Genomic DNA, 18,555 nt, shown 5'->3' with positions numbered 1-18,555 from the left:
TAAACTACCAGCATGGTGCCCTCTCACTTCTTCGCATGTTCTCCTCACCCCCAACGCAATGCTCATTTGTGAAACGTCGTTACAAGAGACATTCAAGAGACTCTAGAAACATGTCTCTCGTAGCCAAGGCCTCTTGTACACAAAGTCGCTAACATGGCCAACATAGGAAAAGCAAGCAAACCGCTTTCATTGTCTCTTGTAATGAGGCTTTACTGAATCATTAGCCGCATTCAACAGGAGCTTCCCGTCTCCCACAGAACTCAGCAACACTCGGAGCACTGCACTGAGAAATTTGCCAGCGTCCATGCATCCAAAATTTTGGCTTGCAGAAGAAAAGGGCTTTTTAAAAAAGAAGAGAACCGCAGGACCTGAGCCACGAAGGCCAACTGGGGAAACAGAGAAATCCTTGGCTCCCACTGCATGGCTGGACACAATGACTGAGCCGAAGCAATGGCCCTCTCGACCACATGGGTGGGGGAGATCCGACAAAGGCGTGTGTGGGGGGCTACTTGGCGCAATTCTGAGCCTCAACAAATTGTGCAATGAGCGAGGCCTATTTGGACAAGGGACAGGATTGAGAGCGACGCTCGCTTGTTTCACAGAGGGTGGGTTCTGTGGGCACGTTCACCTGCGTGCGCTTTTCCACACAACCATCAGGCCTTTTGTACCTTTCAGTCATTTTTAATAAGTGCAATAGCCTCCTTTTGGCTTGTTTGTTTGCCTATCTCATGGTCTCCCCCTCCCCCTTCACCACACGGTGGCCCTCACCAACTGCCAGCCTTTATCTTTCCAGCGTTCATCATGGCTCCAAGGCCTTTAGGACAATCCGTGTGCTTCTAGCTCCACCACCCTCGGGTCTTGAGCAGCTCCCGTGACCCTGCATGCCCAGTATTCCCACGATACTTGTATGTCAAAGTCTGGGCTCGATGCAGAGTGTGCACCATGTGTGGGCACTGCCGCAGGATGTCCGTACCTCTCGTCGATTCCGAGGCTGTGCGGGTTGGTGCGTGCACAGACGTCCCGCACGCTGTTGCTCAGGTGGAAGCTGCAGTACATCTCGAATATGGACCGGAACGAGGGCCTGGGACGACCTGCAAGGAAACACCGGCAATGAAGGCAACAAGCGACGAGCGCAACCACAAATGCCAGGGGCAACATGTTACCGACTTGTTAGAAACAGTGGGTGGGGCTGATGTGCCTTAAGGAGAGGAGAAAGTGTACTCCTCGTCACATTGTGCGACACATCACCGCCCGTTGTGGGTGGAGGTACCAGAACAGACGCTCCTCGAGTTAGCATGTCATTCCACTCACCTGCCCATTGATCACATTGCCACTCACAAGGAGCAGGATCGAGCTCAATCTTCCCTCCCAACGTGAGGAGCAGGACGACACTCTTACGAGCACCCTAACACCCACCCACCCATGTGCAGCATCCACATTGTCAGGCAGTTGTTAAGCACACGAGCACCAGCGGATACGAAAGAGGCATAACTGCCGTATCGTGGGTTAGTCACACCAGCACTCGCTTTGTGGGCACTGTGATATTCCTGCAAGCCCCTTCCAGGTTAGCCCCCATCTCATCGGCAATCTTGCGACTTCATGTTGTGCATGCGCGGAGAGAGTGCGTTCCATCCAGCCCATTCTCACGAGCCCACAGGTTCCCTTTGGCGCACAGAAGTGCCCAAAGTCAGTCCCTGCTGTGCAACCAGCGCCACCAGTCTTGTAGGACAGGAAAGGTCTCCTTGGGGTTTGGGAATGTGTTCCGCAAGCTCCTGTCCCTCCCACGGCCACTAAGCCACCCTACCTTGATCTCTGCACTGCTAGTACGCCTCGCGCTCACGTTTGGCAGACGATTACTAGGTAGTCGGTATGGCGTGTTGGTTGCACATGCAATAAAGACGGCCTCTGACATTAACCCTGGCACCTTCGACTTTTAACAGCGGCGCTGTTTAATTTGGCTTCCTTCTGTCTGTGCGAATCATTAACAGAAACCTCCAAAAGTAGAGAGTGGGCAAATTCTAGGCAGAGAAGTGTGAGGAAGCAAGGAGCTCACAAGCAGGTCCCAAGAATTGAACCCGGGACCTTAAAGCTGTAAAACCAGCAGCCTAACCACTGGGGCAGCACAAAGGCCCTAGGGGTACCGGGTTAGCAGCGGCAGAGAGCAATAACATGCGCAGCCAATCGGGAAGAAAAAATTGCTTCCCTCGGTCAGAATCGAACCTGGGTCCCTTGCATTATGAAACAGGTGTCTATCCTACTGCGCCATCATCGCATTCGGAGTGGTCAGCATTTCCTTTGGGTTCATAGCGCAGGTGTTGGCTTTGGACTTTGGCTAAACTGAAGCAGACTTTCGCTTTGGACTTTGCGAGTTTGTATTTTGGACTTTAAGAGGGGGGATTGTGGGCTGAATTACTTCATTTTGCATGAAGAAAGCTTTGCTTTTTAACCATCTTTCTCTTAAAAGGAGGAGGCAGATCTAAAAAGACGGACACCTACTACGGTAATAGGACAATGGAATTATATCAACTGGGAATCTACCTTGTAACAGTTGCAAAAGCACTGCCGCTGCCGCGCATTGCCGGCCTAGCAAACTATATATTGCGGCGGCGATAACCAAATAAAAGACATCCCCCTCGCGAGGGGCACGATCAAATGCACAGCATTTCCGAGGGGGTGCGCCGGCAAGTCGTATCTCTTGATCGCGGGACCCGTGTCGCCATCTTTTGGAAGCGCGGGACAACTTGTGGCGCTTTCGAAACAAACGAGAAATGAGTGAAGGATATAAGGCGCGTTCGGTGCATCGAAATCTGTGTCGGTTTCGTGGCTCGGTCGGTTGTGCGCCGGGCACCTTGCGTTCCGCCCGCGGCGTCATGGGTTCGAAACCGGGCGCCGGAAACTGTTATTTCTTCCTGGCTGCGGACGCGGACTACGACAAGGCGCGCATGCGGACTACGACAGCGCACGCCAACGCCGCGTGACATTGTGAGTTACTAAAATGCTATGCATTTAAAAAGCCAAGTTAAAGCTGGTAAAGACCACCACCCCCGCTGCTTCCTCAGTCTTCGCATCTCAAATTGCAAAGGTGGCCAGATTTTTTTTTTTTTTTTTGTCTGCCTCAAATTTTAACGAGCCTGCCACAGTAAGTGCTCACAAAGCATATTGAGCATGGGCGACTGCAAGGTGGGAACAAGTAGTGTGAATTCCCCAACGTCCATGCTCTAGAATTAAAATTTTTGAATGCAAGCACCACAAGCTACCTGCCAAGAGAAGAACCTCGCCCTAGCTAACAAAATTCTTTGATTAGACTTGACATACATTGTAAATCTCACAAACAGCACAAACCAAGCCACCAACCAAATCCGCAAGCCAGACTTTAATTATAACTGCAAACAAATAAAAAACGTCAAGCATATAAAGGTTGATTAATTAATTGTGGGGCTTAACACACCTTGGCTATGAGGTGTGCCACAGTGGAGGGCTCCAGATTAACTTAGACCACCTGGGGGGGCTCTCTTATGCGCATCGAAATGTCAACACACGGGTGTTTCTGCTTTTGCCTCCATCGGAAAAGCGGCCACTGTGGCCGGAACCAAATCCCAGAGCTATGTTTTAATGACAGCAGTCTGCCCTGGGCTACCGAAACAAATGTTGGCCTGTCCGTCAAAGACAACCCGCAATCACGCAATCATGCTGATTAAAAACCAAGTGATGGACGGAAGCCCGTCTGGTGGGGGAAATGCATGACGCAAATTAAAAACTGACACTGACCACGAGTGTTTATAAAACGAAAAAAAAAAGGCGTTTCGGCTCCCGTACGACAGCCTTGTTCACAATGAGCCGAGGGGGCAAATGTGAGCTGGTTATGTTGGATTCAAGATGTGACGTAGGCAACGTGTGTACAGGTGTGGAAAGTTGCCGTCATTACGATTAAGTGTGTGCTCTGTGGTTTGGATTTCTATTAGGAAGCAAGCCAATTTGACTCAAATTAAAGCGAAAAAGGAGTTTTGCGAGACACATGATGCGAAGCATGGGCAGCATATGGACGACACTCTGTAATAGCATGGCAGTACATGAAGCGAATTCAAGGCAGAACAAGCAAGTAGTAGAAATTTAAAGGCAAGAGAAGAATTCAGGTGATGCAAAATAGAACAGCCGGATGGGAAATCTTTGGCCTTGGACTCCTTCAACTGAGTCTTTCATACTGGAATTGACGTCTAACAACTGCCGACAACGATGATTCGAGGGTGTGGAACAACTTGTAGGCTACATATATGCTTTAGTTTGAACAAGAAAGAAGCTTGAACTAGCTGTGGATGCAGTAAAACAGACCAAGCTGCAGTCCAAAAATTGTGCAATTTTTTTTCCACACTAGAGAGTAAGCAACAACTTAGCACAACTAACTGAGCACACAGTGGCCTCCTCGATTAAGGCCGATCCACACGGCGGACCAAAACGATTATTTGGACCGCGGTCCGCGCATCACGTGATGGGACGTCACCAATTCTCGCGGACTGCCGTTGGATCGCGCAGGACCGCGGCGCTCGCGGTCCAAATATTCGCCGAGGCTTTTTGGTCCGCAGTCTCGACGGCGGACCGTGACATCAATCAGCGTGGTCTGGCAGGGGCCGCGTCGCGTGGGCGGAGCCGGGTCCAGTTGCGCCAATAGAGAACGGCGCGGGCAGCGCAGCTGTTTCGAAGCGCTCGAAGGGGCCTGTCAATCACCCCCGGTGGGATAGGCAGCGGGCTAGGCTTACAATCGCGACATATACTTAATCCGCACTTTAACTAGTGAATCCTATGGCTCTTACTGGTGCGATTCTAGCCATCATTATCACATTGTTTAACGCATGTGGACCCCAATTTACGTGAAGAGTTTGGTTCCAGCGAGCGGTGACGAGCCGTATGCAACCCGGGTCGCCCCGCCATCCCCACTCGTCGTGTCGCCTTCGTGCGAATGACGCCGGCGGCTGCATGAGCGCGCCCACCCGGCTTGCATGCAGGTGGCTGTTGTTGTGGGTATGAAACGTTTCGTGCAGGCTTGTGCGTTACAACATGTTGTCGCGGCCAAACGGCGCCTGTGTTCAAACTTCTAGCTTGCGAGTTGAGACTGTCGGCCATTCACAGTCCGCTCAGCCGGCCCGCCGTGTGGATGCGCTCTGCTTTGCATCGGACCGCGGCGGACCGCGACATCTCATCACGTGACCAAATGGACCGCGGACTCGGTCCGTCGTGTGGATCGGCCTTTATGAGTCCCGGATTAACCATGGACTGCCCAAGACATGATCCGGCGCTCGATCTACCCATGTATTCCTGTGAGACTTCCAGTCCGAACACAGTCCTCGTACTGCCCAGGACTGGTAAATCGAGATGAGCTTCCTACTTTCGGGGAGCGGCACGCTGGCCCCAGAGTTGCTGACAAGGACGTACACCGTTCTTGTCACAGTTAACATGTACTGGCTGGAGAGCGCTTAAAGACATTGCACTCCACACAGTCCGTGCTCTTTCCAATTCACCCTGTGCCCCTCCAACTTGATGGGAAACAAGAGCTGGGTCACCTTGTCTGGCGACGTAGGAGATGCACTCCTTTTGCACGACAGTGTCGGTAGCAAGCGTCCTGATCTCGGGCGTTGCTGCGTACACAGCCGAGTAGAGGAACAGGGGAATCAGCTGCACGATGCCATAGTATCTGAAACAGCACAGCAAACAGAACACGTCGCGTGTCACAAATGCCGCCCGAACCAACACCGTTTTCCAAAGTAAAACTGAGCGCTTTTATATTTTCCAGGAGTAGCCTCTTGGTAGAGCAATGCGAAGTACATTCTAACAGCATAGGCCATGTGCCCTACCTGTAGTAGGGGCACCATTGAAAGCCCTCTAGAGGCACGTCTCGTAAACGGCTATGGGTTGCTTCAGTCGGCTCCTATTGTCGCTGCTGCTATATGCCACATTCTCAGCTGCAATATCCCACTTTCTATGCATTGCAGATTAATGTTTTATGAGGGGCAATGACGCTGCTTGCAAAGTGCATACAATTTACTACAAACAGTTACAGGTAATTCCATAGTTATTGACTGCATTCCTTCCCTCGATCAGCAGTTCATTCGAGTAAAACAAAGAAAATCAATGGCACAGAACCTGAAGGTACCTGCACAAGCGTTTATTCCCTGATTTCGTTCTCTTTTTGCACGCATAGGTAGTTAAGCGTTATGGCTACGCTCTCAAATCACAGTTGTATTCGGATAAATTTGAGTGCAGTGCGTCCTGCCTGGTTTGACTTGAGACAAAAATGCCCTATCATTTCTGGAGCTGCACGAGGTTTTTACCGGGCACATACAAGCTTTTCTGTTTCTTTCCGACTAGAGGAGACATTTTTACTCTGCGACTCTCACAGCTTCCATTGCGTTTTGCTCTAAGGCATCAACCTGCACTGTTCAACTGAGTACGCACATCTGTAACGAAGTAAAGCCTAGCCCCGCGTGCAGCCTTTTATGGCGACTCCGATTCGCAGAAAAAGCACAGGCAGCTGTCAGCTAATGAGTCCCCTCTGCAATGACATTCTTTATGATACTAGTATGTTATAAATGGCAACATGTTTGTGTTGCATACACGACAGAAGCAGGTGTGTGTTGCAGGGCTAGACCAACCATTCATCACATTCAATTATCATGTCGAAACGAGGCAACACTAATTGTATACTTGCACCTAACGCCACACAGTGGTGATCTGCTGTTGTCACCGATTCCCGTGAGGAAGAAACATGCGAAAGCACGTCCCCACATAAACCTCTTGTCCACATTCTAGCCCCCTACACAGCCTGAACAGTGGTTTGACGTGACTTAGAGGTATTGTCTTCTTGCAGATGTGAGCATACTAACAAGTTTTGTAGGGCGCAGAAGGACAAAACCAAGAGGGCAAAGGCCAAAGCACTGCATGAGCACACAATAGCTACGCAGCCGCAGTCCTGTGCACACTACCAAGAGGTGCAACAGGCAGTGCAGCAGTCCTGAAGCTTGGGGACTGTGAGGTGCCTTGTCATTCAAAACAAAGCAGTGACTAAATAAATTTCACTTTTACATGGCACAGCTTCACCAGGGCTATAAGGCATGTGGTAGTGGGGGGCTCGAAACATAGGTAACTTCAACCAAATGGGTTCTGTGTGCGCTCAATATTTCACACATGAACACCTTCCCCTTTCTTACTGAACTGGAGTTAGAGGTTGAAAGACAGAGATGACTGACCTGTTTGTACATTTCTCCACGAATTGTCGGCCACCCAGATGATAGTGCACAGTGCTCGAAACAGCATTACTCAGGAACCTATGTGCACTAGTCTAAGAAAGATGTCTTACCAAGAAGCAGTGCCAAAGGGCAATGGCTCATTACAGGTCCCCGTAACGAGTAAAATCTTCTACTAGCAATTCATTACGGCCAATGTATGAGAGAACGTTTTCTAGAATACACAACTACCCACACACAAAGGCTGAGCAGCAGCACTCACAGCATGTTCCGGATGCACTCCTTGACCAGGCTGACCTCCACGTCAGCCTCAATGGCAATCTTGGCCACATGCCGGAAGCCATCAATGTGGGGCAAGATCTAGAACCATTGGTGGGGGCACAAGCACAAGTTGTTACTCCAGCTTCAGCACCTGGGGCGAACAAAATTCAAAGCGCTTCCTCTTTTCAGATACATATGAGGAGTGGGCCGCTACTGAACACCACTTTCACAGCACAAGGCAAAGATGGTGCCTACTTTCCAATTATGAACAAGGGCTGCGAGTTTGATTTCCTGCTGGAAATGTGGTTACACTGCTGCAGAGCTTCACAGCGTGTGATTGGATAGAAACTGCATCAAAATTTAAAACAAAGAAGAGATGCCAATACCATCATCATCAACAGCTTACTCGGGCCCACTGGAACAGGGCCACTGTTGGCCACCGAATTTCCCCATTTGATCCCCCTCCCCCATCTTGTTATTGCTGTTTGATTGCAGTTCCTCAAGCATTTTTTGCCGGTGACTCCCATGACTTTCCAATTTAGGACTTGAATAAATATTTTTTTGTGTTGCATGAAGTATTCAGGCTGCCTGTAAATCCCATACTATGATTTTGCAATCCACAAAAAGTGTGGAGTCATTCAGAATACAGTTTCCACAACGTTCTTTCAAAACTTGCCAGTGCACTGCAGTGCTATACAACAAGATGGCCTGACTGTCAGAAGGAATTAACTTCCAGCAGGGACTCAAGCGAAATATGCTCCCAGTTAATCTGTCACAAATGTGCACAACTCCGGAAGAACACTTGTTACACGTTGCAAGCTATGATGCGAGCTGAACATTAGCCAAGCAAAATGCACATCTACGCGAGCTTTCTATTTCAAAACCTGCAGACATACTTCTCTTCCCTTCCCTTGCACACTTGGTATTTAAATGCACCTCCAGCTTTTCACAAACGCTTTTTTACATCTCACGACATTCTGCACCATCCGTATAAAATCTCGAGAAATCTCATATGACGCTAACGACGTAGCCAAGACATACTTCCAAGTTTTAGCCCGCACACAAGGCGGCACCGTGCAAGCTCAGCTGCACTTAAAGTGTGCCGGTATGAAAAACTTGACTGCACATCTGCTCGCTTCTCTTCAAATGCCGTCGAAAGGCGCTGCCTCTGTCCCCTTTTGCTGTGGAAGTGTTCAGTGCCACTAATTCGCCAAAGTTTGCACTGCTGGCACGCTATCTGCTCGGAGAGTGCGCGTCCTTTCTTTATCTTTTTTTGCCCTCCTCGGAACAGCACATTTTTTTCCGTGTTCACGTTTTATGCTTTTGAGCAGCTTTTTTTTTGTGCCAATCCCATCAGTCTGACTATGTACAGAAAAATAAATAAAGGTCGATTGATTGAAATCTCCTTACTTTCCTACATTGTTTTTTAAAGTGTAGTTTTTCATTTGATACTGTAGCAACCAATCCAACGTGTATAATTGATTAAAAAGAAAGCTGATATGCTTCGTTATGTACTTACATCTCGCCTCAAATATGCCTATAGTTTCCTTTGCACGGAATAATGTGGACACGCATGAGCCACAACAGCAGTTTTAGTTACTTTGGAATGAACCTTCTCACATGTATTTGGTGTTCAAGCACTCTTTCACTTTGGTCACGGGGCTGCAAAAATTTGCATTTGGGTAACCCAGGAAAGTCTTTAAAAGATGGCACAGCCTTGCCTGGTACCTTGTCTTTGCCTATAAGCAAATGGTTTCTCTCTCATCTAACTAACGTTTGGGTTTGGGCTAGTTGGCTGTGATTTGAGTTATCATATATATATATATATATATATATATATATATGGCATAGCAGATGCACCTGCTGCAGTTTGTACATTTGTTTGTGCTTCTTTTTTACGCATGGGAGTGACGTCATCGTAGTATTTTTTCTTTATATTTCCGCAAGCAATAAATATTGCTCAGTTGATAGTCAGCGCTCATGTCTGCGTCTTCTCTTACGGTCTTCGTCTAAAGCGTTGTTTCACAGTTTAATTCTCCCTCATCCAAAACAAAGCCACGTGAAGGGGCTGCTTTGAAAATAACTATTACCACAATGAAGAAAAAGTGCTGGGTGGTAACAAGGCACGTTGTAGAGGGTTCGGTGCCTCAATACAAACTTGGCACGCAGGCCTCCACACTTTCCGCAGGGTGCCAACCAATTGAATGTAAAAACATTCGATATTGCAGTTTTTCTGATGCCTGCTAGGAAAGTGCTTCACGCTGACATTTACCTATTCCTTCTGTTATAACAACCTGCCACTTTAAAACACCGCGTTGCCCACTTCTCTCGTTCCTGATGATGATGATAGTTGGGTTTTATTGGCGCAAGGCCGACTATGGGCAAAGAGCGCCAAAGAAGAAGTTACTGGATTATGATGAGACCGTAAGTACTAAAACATGTGACTAAAAGTAAAGGTGATGCAAAACAAAAGACAATGGAGATGGCTGGTGTATAGGGCCAGGGTGATTACACATGATATGACAAGAGCTGCAGAAAATTTACCTCAGCTAAAAACTTAAAAACACGTTGACTAGAAAACATTGGTTCGTCGGCTAAAAAGTATGATGGGTGCAAAGGAATATGTCGTCTGTATAATTCAGGAAAATGTTTGTGTCGTGTTGTGTCAAGTGCCTTGCATGTGATTAGTATGTGGACTACGGATAGGCCCTTTCCACACCTGCTACACGTGGGTCCCGAAGTTCCAGTGAGCAGGTGGGAGTGCGTAACATGTGTGTGGCCTATCCGCAGCCTAGCCAGGGCGACTTCAGTGTATCTGTTGTGTGTGTCAGTTATGTAGCGTCCCAGTTGTGGTTTTATTACGTGTAGTTTGTTGTCTGTTTGTTGACTCCAGTGTAATTGCCATGTGTTACGAAGCTGTCGTCTGATGTGTGTCTTTAGGTCGGTGTAAGGTACTGTTGTTATGTCAACTGTGGTCATGAGAGCAGCAGCACCAGCCATTTGATCAGCAGTCTCATTGCCAGGGATCCCACAGTGACCTGGTACCCAGCATATAGTTATTTGAAGATTTGAGGCATATGCAGTCATTAGTACCTTGAAAAGAGCATTGATCACATAGTTTTTAGATGACTTTCCGGATGACAGTGCCTGTACAACGCTTAGAGAATCTGTGTAGATGATGGACTTTGGAATTTTATGTTCGAGGATGTGGTTTGAAACGAGTAAAATGCCATAGGCTTCTGCCGTGTAAATACTGCTATGAAAATTCATTGTTGTAGTTACGGTAAAATTTGGTCCGTGCGCTGCACAAGATACAGTAAAACCAGTTTTCGACGCGTCGCTATAGAATTCTGCGCACCTGTACTTGTCCTGCAGGAACAGGAAGTGCTGCAGAATTGCACTTCTGGGTGCCCTATTTTTTTCTACTAATGTGAATGATAAGTCGCATGATATAGGATGTAGATGCCATGGTGGAATTAAATTATAGATGGGTGTCTTGTGCGTGTCTGAAAGAGGGACCGTGAGTGCAGAAGCCTCCTCCCTAACTCTGAGAGAGAAAGGTAAGGAAATGGATGGCCTGTTTAAAAAGAGTTGCAAGTTTGATGTATTGTTCATGATAGGATTAAAAGGATGGTTGGTAAGGGATACAATCTTAGATGCATATAGCAGATCAACATACTCCCGCTGATGCCCTAGACACCACTTGTCGCACTCGACATAAAGGCTTTCGACAGGGCTAGTGCGGAAAGCGCCGCATGAGAGGCGAAGGCCAAGATGCAGCACTGGGTCGAGCATTCTCAGTGCGGTCTTTGTCGCCGACCCATACACGACGCTGCCGTAGTCGAGCCGAGACCCCACCAACGCCGTGTACAGGCGCAGCAGGAGTTGTTTGTCGGCCCCATAAGATTGATGTGAGAGGACCTTAAGAATATTCATTGTTTTTAAGCATTTGCGTTTGAGCTGTCTGATATGTGGGATGAATGTAAGTTTTTCGTCGAATAAAATACCTAAAAACTTGTGCTCCTTGTTCACAGGAATTGGCACATTCGCAAGAGTGATGTCTGGGTCCGGGTGGACCCCACGCTTCCTGGAGAATACCACACAAGAGCTCTTTCCAGGATTAATTTTAAAACCATTCTTGTCTGCCCAGCTGGCAAGTTTTTTAACACCAAGCTGGACCTGACGTTCACAGATTGACATATTACAAGATTTAAAAGATATCTGTACGTCGTCTACATACATAGAGTAAGAAATGGTAGGTGGCAATGCCTTCCCAAGAGAGCTCATTTTAATTATAAAAAGAGTACAGCTTAAAACTCCACCTTGGGGCACGCCGTTTTCTTGCACATGAATCCTTGACAGTGCGCTACCAACTCTCACGCGAAACGTTCTGTGGGCCAGATAACTAGCCAGAGTGTTGAGCATATGGCCCGAAACACCGAAAGTCTTCAGGTCACTGAGGATCCCGTAGCGCCAAGCGGTGTCGTAGGCCTTCTCGAGGTCGAAAAACACAGTCACGACATACTGTTTATGCACGAAGGCATCCTTAATGTAAGATTCAAGAGCTACGAGTTGATCATTCGTGGATCGCCCCGCCCTGAAGCCTGCCTGGCAGCTCTCGAGAAGACCGTTGTACTCAAGGAAGTACACGAGCCTGCGGTTTATCATCTTCTCGAAGAGCTTGCACAGGCAGCTCGTCAAGGCAATAGGACGGTAACTTGAGGGGGACGACGGGTCCTTTCCCTCCTTCAGGAAAGCTACAACTATAGCCTCCTTCCAAGAGTTTGGAATGTGCCCCGAAAGCCAAATCTTGTTATAGAGGTGTAAGAGTGTTAGAAGAGTGTCTGCGTGCAGGTGTTGTATCATTGTGTATGTGATGTTGTCTGGGCCTGGAGCTGAGGGTTTACACGTGCTCAGAGCAGCCCTCAGCTCATTTGGTGAAAACAGAGAGTTGTACGAAGTCTGTGATTTGTTGTTGTCGCGTAGGGACTTCTTTTCACAACAGGCTTTATGTTTCAGGAAAGTGTTCGTGTAGTGTGCTGAACTGGACACGTGCTGGAAGTGTTGTGCGAGTGTGTCAGCCTGGTCTTCCAGAGTGTCCCCTGTTGTGCTAACCAGGGGCAGGCTGTGTGTCTTTTGTCCTTTTAGCTTGCGTATACGTGTCCATACTTTCCGTGTGTCTGTGTAGGAGTTAATTGATGTTATGAATGTACGCCAACTATCGCGTTTTGCCTCACGGCGCACACGTTTTCCGAACGCCTTGGCCCGTTTGAACAAGAGGAGGTTTCCCGACGTGGGGTACCGACGAAGGATACCCCACGCCTTGTTCTGGGCCTCTCGCGCCCGCCTACAGTCCTCATTCCACCACGGCCTCCGCTGGTTGCGCGGGGCACCAGAGGCGTGGGGAATGGACTTTTCGGCGGCGTCGAGGATGTGCGCCGTGAGGAGTTGGGTAGCTTCTTCGACGTGTAGGTGTCCTATGGATGTGTGGTGTAGTTTGGATGTCTCTGTAAATGTATTCCAGTTAGCTCGTGCTTCATTGAACCTATTATGGGAAGATGGACTGCATGGGCCTTTACCTATGTATGTGAGTGAGGTGGGGAAGTGGTCACTACCGTATGGGTCAGTGCCCACACCCCACTCGAGGAGAGGAAAGAGAACTGCGGAGCCAATCACCAAGTCAAGACATGAGTATGTGTTGTGTCCTATGTTATGGTATGTAGGCTGTTTATTGTTGAAAAGGCATGCTCCTGAAGATGTAAGAAATTTCTCTATCAGGCGACCTCGGGCATCCGTTCTGGAGGAGCCCCAAAGAGAGTTGTGAGCATTAAGGTCGCCTGTAAGAATGTATGGTTCGGGCAGCTGGTCAACCAGTGCCTCGAAGTCAGAGCTTGAAAGTGCAACATCAGGAGGAATGTATATGGAGCATACCGTTATCAACCTATTAAATATTATTGTTCGAATTGCCACAGCCTCAAGGACAGTGTTCAGAGCGACAGGGTGGCATGCTAAGGATTTCCGAGCAATTATGGCCACACCCCCAGAAGAGTGCGTGCAGCCATCCCTGTCCTTTCTGTATATCAAGTAACTGTTCAAGAAATTTGTGTTCTTGGAATTCAGGTGTGTTTCCTGAACACACATTACACTTGGCTGATTGGCATGCAGAATCTCATACACGTCATCAAGATTTTTAAGAAGGCCTCTACAGTTCCATTGAATTATGTTTTCTCTTCCCATTATTTAGTGTTAGAGCTACTGGAGTGTGTGTGTTTGGTTATGTGTCGTCTTTCGGGGCTGTGACTCTCGCCTTTCTTGGCTTGTCGGGAGGCTTTGGCGTCGGGACGCGTTCCTTGCGGTGCACCGCAGGCAAGAACGGCCCGACGTCCATCTCATCGTCCGATGTCCTGGGTGTGCCCATCGAACCGGGCCCCCCGGACTTGGACCCCCTTCGGGGGCCCTTCGTTTGACCCGCCACTGCCGGTGGTGTCGGAGGCACCAATAGTGGCACGGGCGGTGCGGTGGCGGTGGGAGCCGGTGCGGGGCTCGTGGTGTCCATGGCACACTCCAACGCACTGGACGATGGGGAGGCACGGACGGGAGCGGCACCGGTCCCGACGGAAGAGGTTGCCACCACAACCGCTGCTGGCTCAGCGAGCGGTGCGGAGGCGGGTCGGGCTGCCAGAGGCAGCCCAGGGGGGGGCGGGGGCGGGACCAAGTCCGACTCGCGGTACTGGGTCCCCGCCGAAACAAGACGCCGCTCCGCCCCCCGGCGAGCTGCGTCGGCGTACCTCCCCAGGGGGAAAGAGGCGAACCTCTTTCGCGCCTCTGGGAAGGTGATGTTCTCTGTTACTTTGACATTGATTATTTTCTTTTCTTGTTGGAATTTCTCGCAAGTGCGGGACCACGCTGCGTGGGGCCCCTGGCAGTTGGCACAGGTGAAACTCTGGGTGTTACAGTTTTCGGATGGGTGGTCATGTTGGCCGCATTTTGCACAGGTAAGGCGGCCGCGGCAGGAGTTTGTGCCATGCCCGAACCGTTGGCACTTGAAGCAGCGCCGTGGGTTCGGGATGTATGGGCGGACAGAACAATGTATGTAACCGGCATTTATGAATTCTGGAAGGGTGCATCGATCGAAGGTCAAGATAATGTGTCTAGTTGCTACCTGTTTATCATCTCGGCGTATTGATATGCGCTTTACAGCCGTGACGCCCTGATCCCTTAAGCCTTCCAAAAGGTCGGCCTCGGTCTCGGACATGAGATCTGCCTCAGAGATCACACCTTGACAGCTGTTGAGGCTGCGGTGGGGTGTGACCCTGATCTCCAGATCTGCCATGCGGGTTTGTTTCAGGAGGATTGTGGATTGCTGCTGAGTTTTAACTTCAACTAGCACTTCACCAGTTCTGAGCTTTTTGGCATCATATGTTTTGCCGATGATACCTTCAAAGTATTTAGAAACAAGAAATACAGATTGAGAGGAAAGCGGCTTCGATTTGTCTACAGATTCAATGATCAAAAAACGAGGGTAGTTATCTGGCTTTGGGAGCGAGATAGAAGGCAAAGAAGGAAAAGATACTTCGGTGCGGCCCCTTTTAGGGGGCCGATCACGTCTGGGGGGGGGTTTTGATTTATCCATATGGCATTGGAAAAAGCAGGGAGACGGGGGTACTTTCTTCTTTGACCGTACCCTGGTAGTCAAAGAGGTCCCGGAGCTCCCTGCCTGGTGAACAGACAGGGAGCCCATCCGCCGGAGCTTGACCTGGGCTCCGACGGCCACCGTTCGTGGTTTCTAACCCTCCACCTATAAACACATCGCCACGGTTGGATCCAGCTTATGTTTGGGGGCTCGGGGTCCGCGGTATCGCCAGTACCGTCACCAAGATTGCTCTAGGTGCCCCGTGCGGGGTTCTCTCGTTCCTGGTTTCAGGCTTACCTAAACTTTAGCGACGAGTTGTGGGACACCCTTAATGCACAAGGCTAAGAAACACCGACGCTTTCCCTTGCATGGCAACGGCTGCTGCCAGTGTGTCCACCCATCACCAAGTCGGAGGGTCAAATAAAGCCCCGACACCTGCACCCCTTGCTGTTTTCCCTCCGCAACAACTGTACAGGCCTCACGATTTTTAATTGTTAGCAAAGCACAGCATTGGAAATATTTTATGCTTCACGTGTAGTGTGTAAAAACTTCGCTCCTCAATAAGGGTGCAGATTTACAGCCTGTAAATCTATGCTGTTGTTGTGAATGCTATGAAGCAACTGGCTCAGCAGCAGGCTTTGCTAAGTAAAACCTCACTTTAACACTTGCCCTCTTCAAGTGGAGCAGCAAGCTCACAAACCATCAGCTTTCCATTATCACTGAGGGCCACTTCTTTGGCAAGTTTTTCTATTACAGACTTGGAATGGCAGTCATATAAGGTTGTCTTTTAATTAAGTAAGATAAGGATTTGAACCTCTTGTTGTCTGGGGGCCAAATACGCACACAAAACTTCTACAATACATAATGACCTTCAGGTGGCATGCATAGGAGCCTATACTAACGTGATTGTTGAGTACTATTAGTGTATGACGGGCACAAATTAACTGGTGTTACAAGCGGACTAGCGCTTAAAAACTATAAGTAAGTTAATTCACACCTAAAATTACTGAAGGCCTGACTAGTGACTAAATGTCTATACAGCTGGCGATATTAAAATTGAAAATAATAACGGACTAGGGGCCAGACTCTACAAATGGTACTGCCACGCATCCATTCATACAAGAACTACGTCCCAATGTTAGAATTCTTTCATGCGCGGCTGTGGTGAGAAACTGCACGTCGACGTATAATGATGTGCGTAAAATGCACCCAGCACAAACCCAACACTGCGCTTACAGAACAAAGAAGCAACACACGCCGCTCGAACCCGGGTTAGGAAATAGCACTCATGGCAGGAGCAGTACTGGGATGGAGTGTAGACAAAGTTCGCACTCTACCGAGTGTTGCGTGGCTATTCACACTTCCTGTGAAATAGTTCTCGCTTAGGCTGCTTTACTCCTTACGTTTAACCTGCACGCCCTGTGTTACAATTTATTCTGTCAAACAATGTAGCACACAGCAGCGCTAATACAACTTGGCCGCACAAAAAGTCCAAGGAAACCTACGCACATCTTAAGGTTCTGAATACAAAGCACCATGTACAGCTGAATGCCTGAGATGCTTGCTTTTTTTTCCCGCATTCTCAAAGGGTTTTGCCTTCTTGCTGCTTGAGGCGGTGTGCTCCCCAACCCATTTTCGCCTTGCGCCTTCAAACGGCTTCGACCTGTCTCCCACACATTGTGCCGCTGCTCTTATCTGCTGCCATGCACTGGCAGAGTTGGTGACGAAGGCGGGTTTGCGCTTTGCTGTGCCCTTTCACTCCTTCTTGTTATCTGTGGTGTAGTCACTACTGCCGAGTTAAAGCGCTCACTACGAAACACCTCACGCTGCAGAATGGATTCAGAGATGCATGGTCTAGGAGCATTTTCACTGGTGTAGACGTCGACACCGGCCTTTCTGCTCAATGTGCCATTTACCACTCCCACATTAGAAACAATGGCTTGGTGCTGACAATGGCATAACAAGACATCTCACCCACTGACAACTCAGGATAGTGTCACGAACCGTGGAGTTTGGTAAAGGATGCACCAAGAAGAATGCAGCCTTTGGCCAAGATGCCTGAATTGAAATTTGGTGCTCTGTGTGCCCGACCCCACCTGGCATAGTAAATACACCACTGCGAAGCAACCACTCGAGCCTTTTCAACACTCGCAAATCTTTCGGTAGCTCGCCTCCAATCAACTTACAGCGACCAGGCTAAAAATTAAACCCGCTGCTTTTACACTTAGCGGCAGAATGCTTCGGCCACCGAGTGCGGCCAGCCGTGAACAAAAATCCGAGTGTTAAGCAACGAGTTCCTAGGTGAGAGGAACGTCTGAGAATTCCCAAATTATTCTGCAACACTCAATGCGAGAGGGCAGTTAGGCGAAAAAAGTGCACAGGAGCGGCTGTACGTGGCATGCACACGTGTGTCGCTTACCTGCATAGCGGTGATATCCCACTGGAGATCCGTTAAAAGCGCAAAAAAAATGAGAGCAGAGGGAGGGGGAGGGGAGAGAAAGAGACCACACAGAACAGGGCATTAATAAGCGGCCACCGTTGCACACACCACCGCTGTGTAAGTGCCAATGCTCAGCAGGAAGGAAATTAAAAACAAGGGCAGGGGGCGGGGGAGCCAAGCCGTAAACAGCAGCGGGAGCGGTGCATCACGCACACACAGTGGGAGGTGCAACGCACAAGGGACGCCCTGGAAACAGCACCAGACAGGAAGACATTGTTGCACAGTATCTCACCATCGCTGATCGCCACACAAAATGTCCTTCTCATTGCTCGTCTGACCTGCCGCGGCAGCAATGCAATGCGGCACAACTAAAACCCCCGCTACCTGGCATAGAGTACTTGCCGTGATACTTGCCACGGTGATAATGCAATGCACGAGAAGAATTCTTGCGTTTAGCAAAGGCCCCGGACGTACCATATGCGTTACAGCTCTGTAGTTTGAGATACAGGATTTTAATTTGCAGCTTGGAAAGTAATGCAAATCGTGAAATGTGCAGCACAAAGGTAACGAAAACAACCAAAACTGCCATTAAAATGTTCTGAAGTCGCACGTATCCAGGCATGTTTGTGATTTAATTTCGCAAAAGGTGCAGCTGCCACTCCTGGCATTTGAACCCATTACTTTCATTCTGCGCAGCAGCAACAGGTTACCTTTGCTGGCGACTAATTGAGGTCTTCATTTTTAATTTTAGCAATCACTATACACGTGCACCCAAGCTGGGTAATGTTTTAATGCTTTTATAATTACAGCAGAAAGCAACAGTGTTGCATGGTAGCTTAGTCTCAGCTACGTGGACATTTTTCCACACAATTATTGCTGCATTGACAGATATGACGACTGTGCAAAACAATGGCCATAAAAATTATCTTCTTGGCTCAAACCAGCTGCCCACTGAGGACTAAATGCCACAGCATCAACACCCAGGC

At 48.9% G+C, this 18,555-nt stretch overlaps 1 protein-coding gene across 1 annotated transcript in view; it reads right to left on the bottom strand.

The window, feature by feature from the left end:
* The window catches only part of Nprl2 (Nitrogen permease regulator-like 2), a 33,263-nt gene that overhangs the window by 10,924 nt on the left and 3,784 nt on the right, over positions 1-18,555 (bottom strand). The window contains exons 6-9 of the mRNA XM_077681569.1: positions 17,549-17,569; positions 7,498-7,595; positions 5,556-5,686; positions 974-1,091 (exon numbers count right to left, since the gene is read on the bottom strand). Of these exons, the coding sequence (XP_077537695.1) occupies positions 974-1,091; positions 5,556-5,686; positions 7,498-7,595; positions 17,549-17,569 (368 nt within the window). The remainder of the gene's footprint in view (positions 1-973; positions 1,092-5,555; positions 5,687-7,497; positions 7,596-17,548; positions 17,570-18,555) is intronic.

This window comes from Haemaphysalis longicornis, unplaced genomic scaffold, assembly GCF_048455015.1.
Source record: "Haemaphysalis longicornis isolate Haplotype H1 unplaced genomic scaffold, Haemaphysalis longicornis Haplotype H1 scaffold_8, whole genome shotgun sequence".
Taxonomy (NCBI): domain Eukaryota; kingdom Metazoa; phylum Arthropoda; class Arachnida; order Ixodida; family Ixodidae; genus Haemaphysalis; species Haemaphysalis longicornis.
The sequence above is the reverse complement of the archived record's forward strand: the minus strand, read 5'-3'. Positions and strand labels throughout refer to the sequence as shown.